Source organism: Salvia miltiorrhiza, chromosome 7 (genome assembly GCF_028751815.1).
Source record: "Salvia miltiorrhiza cultivar Shanhuang (shh) chromosome 7, IMPLAD_Smil_shh, whole genome shotgun sequence".
NCBI classification, from domain to species: domain Eukaryota; kingdom Viridiplantae; phylum Streptophyta; class Magnoliopsida; order Lamiales; family Lamiaceae; genus Salvia; species Salvia miltiorrhiza.
Window position 1 is genome coordinate 10,505,253 of NC_080393.1, and position 12,486 is coordinate 10,517,738.

Genomic DNA, 12,486 nt, shown 5'->3' on the forward strand with positions numbered 1-12,486 from the left:
TCACGATGAACAATATCTAAAAGTCAGGATGAAAAATCCGACCTCCAAATCATTACACCATTAGACCAAGCAGCAAAATTAGTCAAACAATGCGCAGCTCTATTCGCCTCACGACGAATGTGCCGAAAATCTAAAACAATGTGTTCCCTGGCGTGTACAAACTCTTCAAACAAATCATCGCATAGAGAGTTCGTCCCTTTGTAATCTTCATGTACCACGTGCATTGCCAACAGAGAATCCGAATAAACCAATAACGGGCCAAGCTCATTCTCCAGACAGAAACCAATACCAAATAACATCGCGTGCGTTGTATTATCCATTGTTTAGACTTCATGTATAATAATAATAATAATAATAATAATAATAATAATAATAATAATAATAATAATAATAATAATAATAATAATAGGATACAACATTTTCAATAAAATCCCAAACGAAGATACCATATCATCTTTACCAGCTTCGCATCTTGAAATTCAAACTCGAAACCTATTTTTCATAAGGAACGAAATCGACCGTTGCTATTGGAGATGTACACGGGATAAAATTGGTTAAAGAAAATATGCTATAAAAAGAAGATGTAGCATACTCAATCTAAAAGACATCGATGAGATTTAAATTTAAAGAATCTTGTATTTTATTGTTTAGACTCATTATAATTATACACATATTCAGTCCACAAACTATATATTCAAACTTAGGCACATTAATTATAATAAGTTTAAACAACCGACCAATACCTTCGGGGTAGAGCCACATTTCTTTCCCACTCATATATTTATTGCTAAATAAATTTTGAACTCAACATATTTTTTTATGACAATATGAAAGTAGCACTTCTGCACTTGCTATTAGAAGAACTCATTTATAAATCATACGGAGAAGGTAAACACATTAGAAAAATCAAGTGTGACATACTCAATCCTAAATCAAGTGTGAAATTTAAATTAGAAAAATCAATGACTCATTATAAACGCACACATATAAGTCCACAAATCATTTAAATATACGTACAATTATAATTCTAAAGGATCTAAAAATAAAATATGAGAATGTTCAAATTTGAATCGGGCCAATACATTCCAGATTGAGACACGTTATCTCCCACTCTCTATTTTTTTTTAATAAAATTACATAAATAAATAAAGAAATTTAAAAATCGCACGAATAAGAACTCGAACTCAAACTCAGGACCCCAGTCATTAAAATTTAAATCACTTAACAGCCCACCGATATGCCAACACACATGAATACATGATCTCCCACTCTTCTCTCACCGTACATTGCCTATAAGCCATATCATCAAATATTAATCAGCTTGTTAAATTTTCACAAGCAGAAATTATTTTAGATAAAAAGTAGTTACAATTACAAATAGCATCTATAAACTTATTAAAAGATGCTAAATAAAATAAGTATAAATATGATTAATTGATAGAAGATGTGCAGGCATTAGGTCTAATTCAGAAACGAGTCGTTACCAATGGCCATATTCAAACCCTTAATACCACTCTTAATTAATTACACTATAATTCTTCATAACTCCAGAAAACAACCACATCCCAATACTGATTTTCTGCACTACAAAAAGGCAGAGATTCCTCCCCAAATCAACCAAAATAATACCAATAAAATTAAAAAAAAAAAAAAAAAAACCCGCTGAATATCGCCCATAACTCGTCCCCTTCAGCAAGAAGCAGCCATCAAGATTTCACTGCTTTAATTTGGTAAGTGCTTTTATTGAGGGTGGACGTACAACGTGACAGTTTCAAAAAAGAAAAGAAAAAAGCATTAAATTTTCAAGAATCAGAGACCCTTTTTTCTCCACCACCGATTTTCTTATTTATTTGCGCCCTTTAAAAGCTTCGGAGAAAAGGCTACATAAAAGTTGAAAGTGATATGGGATGAGGGCACTGAGAGTTTTGTACAGATTCAACCAATTATAGAGATTTTTTTAATGGTTTCTGTAGACTTAACATTAAAAAGGGCCTGTGCATATATTAATGATAGTTTATAAAGATCAACAATATAAGAGCCGTGTATTTTCTCTCATATATTGCGCACGTTGCTCCATGAAGCTTGAGAGAGAGAGATAGAGGAGAGAGAGGGAGTGAGATTCTATAGTTTTTGTGTGTTACTGGTTGGAGCAAGTGGAAATATTGAGTGGCTGTTTGAATTTTAAAAAGGTATGTTTATCTGTTTGAGTGACTTTTAAGGAACATTTGAGTTTTCTTTTTGTTTCATATTTTCCCACTTTTTCCATTGAATTTTGTAGTTGTGAGAGAAATGATTGCAGATGCATGAACATGAGCTTCCCATTGGTTGGATTTTCAAGCTTCAATATATGATTATTGCCTTCTTTTTAGGCAAACTTTTTTATTTTACACTGATTTTGTCTGTGTAATTTCTTGTTTGTATAAATTGTATGGCTGATGAAACTTTTCAAAAATAAAAAGTTTCAATTTTATTTTGAATTTATCATAATTACCATTTTAAAAATCGTTTCTTTCTGTGATGCCTTTTTGTCTTGTAATACAGTTCCTCACGAGGTTGTGTCAGAAAGGGAGGAAATTTTTTCAAAAATTAAATCACAAAGGCATAAACCGAAAAACCCAAGAAAAATAGATATAAAAATCCAATCTTTATCACTCTTTGCACTATTTTAAGTTTAAGGTTTTGATGCCATTTGTAAAAACTATTTTCCCCACACCTCTGCATTATGCTCTGCTTATAAGTCTCTACATGTAAAGATTCTAAGTGTCCCTCACATCTCACTCTCTCTCCCCTCTTTCTCTCTCTGAAAAAGCCACAATCTTTACACACATTCTGCCATCTTTGTACAATTACATCGTCACAACATTGTATTCTCATACTCTATCTAAAATCTTGAAGCTAAAAAAGAAAAAAGAAAAAATGGGGAAAGCTACAAAGTGGTTGAAGGGCTTGCTTGGGATGAAGAAAGATAAAGAAAACGTGGAAAGCAATTCAAATTGCGGCGATAATAAGAGAGAGAAGAAGCGGTGGAGCTTTGCCAAGTCCGGCAAGGATTCCGGCGGATTTAATCAGATTCCGGTGGATATTCCGGCGGCCGATTCGGCTTGGTTGAGATCCTACATTGGTGGCACGGACAAGGAGCAGAATAAGCACGCTATCGCCGTGGCGGCGGCAACGGCCGCCGCCGCCGATGCCGCCGTCGCCGCCGCACAGGCCGCCGTGGCGGTGGTCAGGCTGACCAGCCAGGGGAAGGGGGGCTTGTATACAGGTGGCAGAGAGCGATTGGCTGCTGTCAAGATTCAAACTGTGTTTAGAGGATTTTTGGTATGTGCCATTCAATTTTATTTTATTTTATATTTTTCAATTTGAATGTTCCATAAAAATTTAGTTGGTTGATGGCTTTGTTTGCTAATGGTCTGAATTGATTTTCTTTGACATGATGCTGTCCGCATTTTTGGATTAAAAAAAAAAATTAAATGTTGGAGAGAATATAATACAATGTTTATTTTACTTTTGCTGGTTTCTTGAAATATAAGCAAATTACAAACACTGTAATCGAACAGAATGTTTATGTGCTGTCCTATTCTGATTATTACATTTATTCGACTGCGATCTTCATCTATCATTGCTGCTGCTGCTGCTGCTCCAATTTGAAATTTGAATTTTCTTGCAGTTTGAATAATATTCTCCAAAATCAGATAAAGACTATTGCTATTTTTGTTTCGGGCTGATATTATTTAGTAAAAGCTAAGGGCTTCCAAAATAACCCTATTACTTTTTGGAATAGATGTAAAGTGAAGTAAGAATCTTTTGTTATTTTGGTCTGTTTAAATTGGATTTTTGTGTTTTGGTAATTTGATGTGTGAATTTGGTATTTTTATTAGGCCCGAAAAGCGTTACGGGCCCTAAAGGGGCTGGTGAAGTTGCAGGCCCTGGTTAGAGGCTACCTAGTGCGGAAACGTGCCGCTGCAACGCTTCATAGCATGCAAGCTCTATTCCGGGCCCAAGCGGCCGTCCGGTCTCAACGGGCCCGTCGTTCGATCAGCAATGACTATCGATACCAGCTTGAAACACGAGGGAGAAAGCCCGTGGTATGAACGCAGACACAAATTTTTATTAAATATATATTCAATTGTTAATTGATTAAGGCTTCCTTTTTGGTGAACCTTTTTAGGACCGATTTGATGAAAACAGGAGTGAGTTTCACAGCAAAAGGGTGGTCTCAACTTCTTGTGACCCTTCCGTCAACACATTCGATGAGAGCCCGAAAATCGTTGAAATTGACACGTGTGGCCCGAAATCGAGGTCCCGGAGGATGAACGGGTGCATGTCCGAGTATGGTGATGACCACTACTACCAAGCAATTTCGTCGCCTCTCCCATGCCCGGGCCCAGCCCGTTTGTCGATCCCCGACTGCCGCCACCTACAAGATTTCGATTGGGGGTTCGTCACCGAGGACTACAAGTTCCCCACTGCCCAAAACACCCCAAGGTTTTCGTGCTCGGGCCGGGCCCATGTCCCGGTGACGCCACCCAAGAGCGTGTGTGGGGATAGCTTCTTTAGGCCGTACTCAAACTGCCCCAACTACATGGTGAACACACAATCGTTTAGGGCGAAGCTGAGGTCGTACAGCGCCCCGAAGCAGAGGCCCGAATTGGGCCCGAAGAAACGGCTGTCGTTGAACGAGATCATGGCATCAAGAAGTAGCTTCAGTGCCGTTAGAATGCAGAGGTCATGCTCTCAAGTTCAAGAAGATTTTGAATTTTAGGATATGGATATTTATATGATATGCTAAAATTATGTTTCTTTTTGTTGCATCCGAGATTAGCTTTGTCTATAGACAAAATGGAGCCAGCATATAAAAAGCTTTCTCTATATGCCTTTGTTTTCCTCATAGAATAGAACAGAATGCTTGTGTACATTCCTTGACAAAATTATGTTAAGCACCTTGCTTTAATTAATGAAATCACTCTCTTTTTTCTTTTCTTTACACTTAAACGTCGTGTTTCTTCACACTCGAAATTTCAAATTAACTTCAAATAATTATAATTGAAAATATGAGCTTACAGCCACAAAGTTAAATTGATTTGTCACATTCAATAAAATTCTCTTATTACTTTTATCAAGGTGAGAAAATCTTATACTATGTACTATTTTGAAATGAACACGTTGATTGTTTCCCGCCCGTAGTTGTATTTATTTTATGATGTATAGCGTGAATATTGAAACTTCCTTCCATGTGACTTCGTCACAGGCACAATTTTCAAGTACATGTTTGTTTTTGCAACATGACAGTTGCTCTTGGTAAATTAAATCTCTCTGAATTTATTCCATCCACAAATAGAAAGAATATTCTTCAGTTTGTACAAGAACGTTACAGATTTTGTTGCATTCTTTTATAATTTCGTGTTCTATTTTACTACAAGAATTAGGTCAAGTTGAAGTATAAACTATTTTGATTGTAACTTCTTTAAAATTTTAAAAGTTGTAGAGGAAAAGTGCTTGATTTAAACGATTCTTGAAAACTGTTATGGAAATGTGTGGTTGATCAATTATTTTGTGAATAAATTAGCTAGGCATGATATATGTTCATGTGTAACATATTTTATAGGTTTTAGACTTTAGATCAACTATTGTTTTTCTTCAAATGAAAATAGAAACATTGTTTAGCCCGATTTAAGAATCACGAATAAATCAGTATTTTGAATTGATACTATAGATTTATAAAACTTGGATCCATTTGCACTTTTATATACTCAAATTGCAAATCGTGTGAATATTTTGAATATTTATTGCATGGAATTTGGCATTCTCTGAAAAATTACTAACAAAGTATTTGTAGACTTTATAAATTTGGAAAACAGGTTACCAAATGAAGTATTTGTAGACTTCATATATAAGTTTGCAAATCAGGTTACCAAAATTAAGTATTTATAGACAACATAAATCTGCAAACTAGCTAGTTTCTATAGCAAGGGGAGGACTACTAATTAAGAGCACGCAAATTCCAAGGGTTTTTTTTTTTTTTTAATTTATTATTATTATTAAAGCAATCAAATTTCTTTACTACTATGTTAGTATTTGTATCTAGTAATCCCTCTAAAAAAAGTAGTTTTGGTACCAACAAATTTAATTGCTATTTTAGAGGCAATCACATATTCACGTAATCACATTATCTCTTGCAGACGCGTTAATATTCGTTTTCAATATTTATTTAGGTGTACGTGCTAGTGTGCTAAATTCATTTTTATATAACATTTATTAATTTTGTATGTCAATATTGTATACGTGATGATTCATGTGACACTACCACATCATTGATAGTTACAAATAACCATTTCCAAATTTAAATTGAAAAGTACTTTTGCCCATAATTTTGCAATTACAAATGTTCCAATGAGTCCAAAAGAAAATTGGATATCAAACAAGTGAGGGTAAATTTATAGTACCCCCAGTCTCATTGTACTTTTTTTTTAATTTGTCCAATTTATAATAATATTTTCTAAAAATAGCATGTGGTACTTATTTATTCTACACACATAAAATAAGTGATTCATATATATATCAACTTTACACTCTTGACATTTTATTCTTAATCTTCGTGTCTATTTATTTTATGTAATTAGAGCATCCACATTGGTGTTACATGATAGTTTACTTTATGAGGGGAGGGGGGACCACACGTATAAAGAGGCTGTATTGGTGTTACATGGTAGCCTACATGATAGTTTTAGTTTTGATTTTTCCATTTTTCATTTAAGTTAAATTTCATAAATTTAAATCACACAATTTACTTCAAATTTAAATTGCATTAATTTTGAAATCCTAAAAATTACATAAAATTTAATAAAATAAAACAAATCTTACAAATAACTATTCCGGTCCCCGAGGTCCGAAACGTGTAGATTTGAGCAAGCAATTGTTTCTGCAACTCTATCTCCTCCATGATCGCATGAGCTACACCGTCGGATGAATCAGACGAAGAACCGTGGTCGGATTCCGCCATTGTCGGAAGAAAAAAGAAGAAAAGACTTGAAAGGTGTAGATTGAAAGAGGCGAATTGTGGAGTGAAAGTGAGGAAGAAGGAGGAAGAGAGAATATAAAGAGAAGAAAAAATTAAAAAAAAAAAAAATTCGAACGGTCAAATTTGCACGCAAACCGAGGCAATCAAAGCTGCCTTCAAATTCAAAATTCAAAAATTCAATTTTTTTAATGGCGCGTGTTCACACGCGCATTTCATCAACGGCAAAAATGGGCTACACGTTAGAACGTGTAGCCCTCGTGTAGGCAAGGCCCGCATCGCCTTACACGATAGTTGCCTTACACGAGTAGGCCGCATCGTGTAAGCGATGCGGATGCTCTTATAAGTGGAGTATTATTTAAGCTAGATAATTGTACTAAAAGCCTATGGAAATTACGTAATGCTTTCCTTTTCTTTAATCATAAATTCATAATGATGAAGGCTGCTTATATACAATGAAATAAAATGAGCTAAATTCTAATTAGTCTAATTATCTAATTCCATCCAAATTCATTGATCTCATTGACGGATAGTAACAAATATATGAAAATTAACATTTTAATTTGATTCCATCACAAACATTACAGTTTTAAATTTTAATAGTATTAGAGATTGAACTCAAATCTTACAAATATTAGCTACTTTTTATCCAATTTACCATGTATGGCCCAAAAAGGGAGAAAGTAAAAAGGATACACTATTTATTGAACATGAAATCTAATTTGCAAGGCGAAAAGGCTAGATTCTACTTGGGTTATAAGCACTAAGGTACACGAGGCAGTTCGTGGAGTGGTCTCTAAGAAATACTGAAACCTCATTGGCTAGAATGTATTTATTAAAATAAATTTATTGGTTTGAAAAAATAGGTAATGATTAAGGTTTGATTTGTGGTGGGTTTGGTTTTACTATCTCTTGAAAATTGTGGGCTTGTAGTGCTTGCTTTCATCATATGAGATGAGAAGAAAATTCTTCCTTTTTGCTTTCTTGAAGTACTGTACCTGGTAAAACACATAACTGCGAGGCTGTTTTGGTAATTGTGCTGCTTTGACTGCATTAATATGTCCTTTTTATACATCATCTTTGGATCTTTCTCTTCTTCCAAGTTGATAACCTTGTCTTTTTTGCATTTCTTTACCATTATTTTATTCCAAAATTACCCACTTTCTTAAATCAAAACGCCCCATCGTAGAATTGTCTAAATGGATATCAGATTCTTGATAATTCAATAACCGAATCGAATCGTGCAGATTCAATTATTCAATAATAAAATTTTTTGAATATTAATTCGAGTTCGGTTATCAATTTTTCAAAAATTTTGGGTATCGATTAACCCGACCGAATAACCGACAAATATTTAATTAATAATTTATTATATATATTTTATAAATTAAAATTATTATATAATTATTTTAATTATATAATAATGTTAATTTTTTTTGAATTTTAATGTTTTAAACGAGTATTCGGATACTCAAATAACCGATTCGGATCATCCAAAACTAGGGCTGGGAATTTCGGGATCAGGTAATCGGGTACCCGATACCCGACCCGAAAAAATCGGGTATCGGGTATACCCGAATTACCCGATATTTTAATTAATAAATTTTAAACTATTTAATTAAATTAAATATGAAAACTAAATGACTAAAGTTAAACCCTATTTAATTAAATTAAATATGTTCTGTTTCTGCGATTCTCAATCCCAGTCCCCAATTCCCAAATCATCCGATTCTCATTCATCCCAATTCCCAAACTCAGCCCCGCCCGCCGCCCGGCCGCCCCACTCGCCACTCCAGTCTCCAGCGGCCCAGCCCGGCGTGGGAGGCGGCGCCCCTCGCCAGTCGTCCTAGCCTCCCGAGTCCCAAACTCCGACAAGGTCGCAACTCCCACCGGCCACCGCGACCCTCGCCCGTGGCCCCAGTCAGCGGTCGCCCCGCCGTTCGCCGCAGCAGCACCTATGCAGGTGCAGCCCCCGAGCTCCGACGACAGCGTCGACAGGAGCGTTTTTTTTTTTTTTTTTTTCATACAGATTTCGAATTAATTTTCCAGATTTCCTTGTCATTGATGTCAATATGGTTAGGAAGACTTGTTAGAATTCATTGTCATTTCCAGAATATCCGAATTTTGACCGGGTAATTCATCCCAATTCATCCGAGTAATTCATCCCAATTCATTGATGTCAATTCGGGTAATTCTGGAAATTCATCCCAATTCATTGATGTCAATTTTGACCGGGTAATTAGGGTACCCGAATACCCGACTCGGGTACCCGAGTCGGGTATTAGGGTACCCGATTTCTTTTTCGGGTTCGGGATCGGGTATAGGGTTTTGGTGATTTTCGGGTTCGGGTACCCAATTTTTTTGGGTACGGTACCCGAACCCGACCCGATTCCCAGGCCTATCCAAAACAGTTCGAGAACGGTTAGTGAAATAAGACATATTTTGAGTTCGGATAATTCGAAATTTCAATTCGAATAATAGGACCAAACCGTTTAGACAGCTCTATCCCCTTCTATTCTTTTTGTTGTAATTCGTAGTAGTTATTCGATGTGTGTGCATTGGATGAACTTTTATTTTTATACAATACTCTTCAAATCACATTGAGTTAATGGATCTTGAAAGTACTTAGCATTCGACCAAATTAGTTGTTGTTTTGAGATTTTGAACTGGATTATGACTATTGTTTCTTATAAATTATTGCTTTATTCCGTGTAATTATATTCAAAAATTACAAAGCAAAAGCCTTGAGTTAGCAACTCCTCACGAAGTAATCTCTCAGAGGCGAATTGAGTGACTACTTTTCTTGTATTTTACTTGCTTTCGCAATTGCTTTGCGTATATGTTTTCACTAATTTACATTATCTCTCGTGATAAGACATATCGTGAAATATTTGTTCCTTACTTTGATGGATGAGAAAATGAGGGATAACAAAAATTTATGCATTTACTTGAAGTGAAAATAAATGTCTTATTTCTTTTCTCACATTCTACACAAAAGATAAGTTTACTTTTTTTACTTCCTTATTTTCACTTTAAGAATGAATAATATTATCCCTCCTTGAAGTGAAAATAAGGAAGGAAAAATGGCGAACTTCTCTTTTGTGTAAAATGTGGGAAAAGAAATGAGACATTTAAAGGCATAAATTTTTAGGGTAAATAGCGCCAAAATCCCTATAGTTTCCCCAAATTCGCATTTTTCACTTGACCTTTAAATTTCTTGTTAAAATCCTTGAACTTAATTCCAATTCTCTTTTTTTCCTTAATGACGTTTTCCGGCAACTAATTTCACTGACGTGTCACCTATGTGGAAAGCATGTGCTGAGTCATTAAATTAGGACCAAAACGTCGCCGTTTTATACACGATTGAACAATCCCTTCTTACTCCTTCTCTGTCATGCCCGTCAGAATCGCAAGCAAAATTCTCGAAGAGTAAGCAGCGGGGAAACAACCGCCCCATGATTCAATTTCACCACGAATTGCCCAAATCTCCGACGGAAGAAATCGAATAAAATCCAGCGCGACAGCTTCCGGCCAAGGTTCTTCATTGAAATCGGCGCACTCGATGATTAGTGTTGAAAGGGCAGGGGACGAAGGTAGCAGCGACGGTGGAGGTTTCTACATGGATTGGTGTTGGGAGGGATCAGAGGGCGGTGGCAAAGAGGTGGAGAAGAGATTTGAGGTCGGAGAGAGCAATGGTAACAGATGGAGGTGGCGGAGGCGAAGTTCTGGCGGGATGATGAAGACGAAGACATGGATTGGGTGTGTTTTTCTCAAGAACCCTAATTTGATTTTGCCCTCAATTTTTCGATTGGATTGCATTTAATTCCCTAAATAGACATAAAACTACGTCGTTTAGGGTTTAGCTTAAACTATGTCGTTTGCTTCGCCGGAAACTTAATCCTACGTAGCTTTCTGACAGCCATGTCCGCATTAGTTATATTGCAAGTCAATTTTATGGGAAAAACGAGAAATGGAATTAAGTTCAAGGATTTTAACAAGAATTTTAAAAGTCACGGAAAAATGCGAATTCGGGGAAACTATAGAGATTTTGGCGCTATTCGCCCAAATTTTTATTATCCCTATTTTCCCATCATCAAAGTGAACGGACCCTTAAAGTTTAGAAATAGGAACAAGTATAATTAAATTCTAGACTTCATTCGTTACACAAGAGAAATTCATCTTCGGGTTGTTCCTGAGTGAACTCATTTATGCTAAACATACGAAGCCACTTTGTTAACATACGAAATCGGAAGTGTGGAAATTTTAATCATCAACCTTTAGGGTTAAAGGGCTAATAAAACTATTTGATTCTATGGTCGAGAGCCAGTAATAAAATTGCATTCACAATCTGAGTTTGATTTGGGAAATATTTGAAATATATATGAGTCGAACAATTTCTCTATTGATTAAAATTTTAAAAATATTGCTCTAATAGGAGCTAGATTGATGAAAACAATTAAAGCATATGCACAATGATTCAACTCCTCCATATTAAGCAACATCCACAAGTACAATCTCAATTTTAAGCTCCATAAAGTAAAAAATAAAAAAGAAAAGAAATAGAATTTGAAAAACCAAATAATGTAATTAGACGTGTATAGGATTTAAACAATCTTTAGGCCATCTATGCTATATATTAAAAGGAGAGTTTTCAATTTGAAATCAATTTCAAATTAATTTCAAAATTGAGTGGCTATTTTGTAGTTATAATAAAATTGAATGTTTATATTTAAACTATATATTTTTCTTTTTATATTCATTTTCTTTAAATTCTTATCTGTTGTTACATTTTTTTCCAAAATTGTGAAATTCGATTAATTATAAAATATTTAATATGCATATCAATTTATCAAATTAAAGATCACGATAAGAGCTTTACTATAATACTATATTTTATGAAAATATTTGATTTAAAATGTAAAAATTAAATTTGTTTAAATTAAAGTTTTATAAATTTCTCTCTCTCATCTTTTTTGAATAAATATATTTTTAATTCTTTTTAATTAGTATTTTATTTTTAATTTTTTAAATTATTTTTTTGTTTTTGTTTTTCATAATATCAAATTTTATAATTGTGAATTCTTTTTTATTTGTTCAATATTCAATTCAAATATATTCAATTAAAATTAATTTTTTATTATATTTATAAGTATAATAATTGAATTAATATTAATTTTATATAGATATAAAAAATTAAAAATATTTTCCCGTGCATTGCACAGGATGCAAATGCTAGTTTGAAATTAAACCACCAAATTAAATAAACATTATCCCTTGTTAACTGGCATGTCTCTTATAATTCAAACACTAACTGTTGATTAATTTTTAATATCAGAAGCTCTTCTTCCCATAACCATGAGAGTGATTAGGGATTGGTCTATCGGCTAATGCAATCGTCACCCCCTTGCAAATTCAAGATTAGGAATTAAATAATCGTAATTAAGGAACACTGTATCAAGAGATTCGAA

At 34.4% G+C, this 12,486-nt stretch overlaps 1 protein-coding gene across 4 annotated transcripts; it reads left to right on the forward strand.

The window, feature by feature from the left end:
• The first annotated feature begins 1,567 nt into the window (after positions 1-1,567).
• On the forward strand, positions 1,568-4,987 carry LOC130992519 (protein IQ-domain 26-like). Of its 4 annotated transcripts, XM_057917181.1 has the most exons (5): positions 2,295-2,324; positions 2,896-3,155; positions 3,213-3,321; positions 3,882-4,088; positions 4,172-4,987. In XM_057917181.1, exons 1-5 carry the CDS (start codon positions 2,304-2,306, stop codon positions 4,763-4,765), a joined length of 1,191 nt encoding a protein of 396 aa, XP_057773164.1. In that variant the 5' UTR covers positions 2,295-2,303; the 3' UTR covers positions 4,766-4,987. The 4 variants fall into 4 exon arrangements, with proteins under 4 accessions (XP_057773163.1, XP_057773162.1, XP_057773164.1 ...); XM_057917180.1 differs by lacking the exon at positions 2,295-2,324 and adding an exon at positions 1,568-1,730 and having other exon boundaries at positions 2,896-3,321; XM_057917179.1 differs by lacking the exon at positions 2,295-2,324 and adding an exon at positions 1,849-2,189 and having other exon boundaries at positions 2,896-3,321.
• The last annotated feature ends 7,499 nt before the right edge of the window (positions 4,988-12,486 follow it).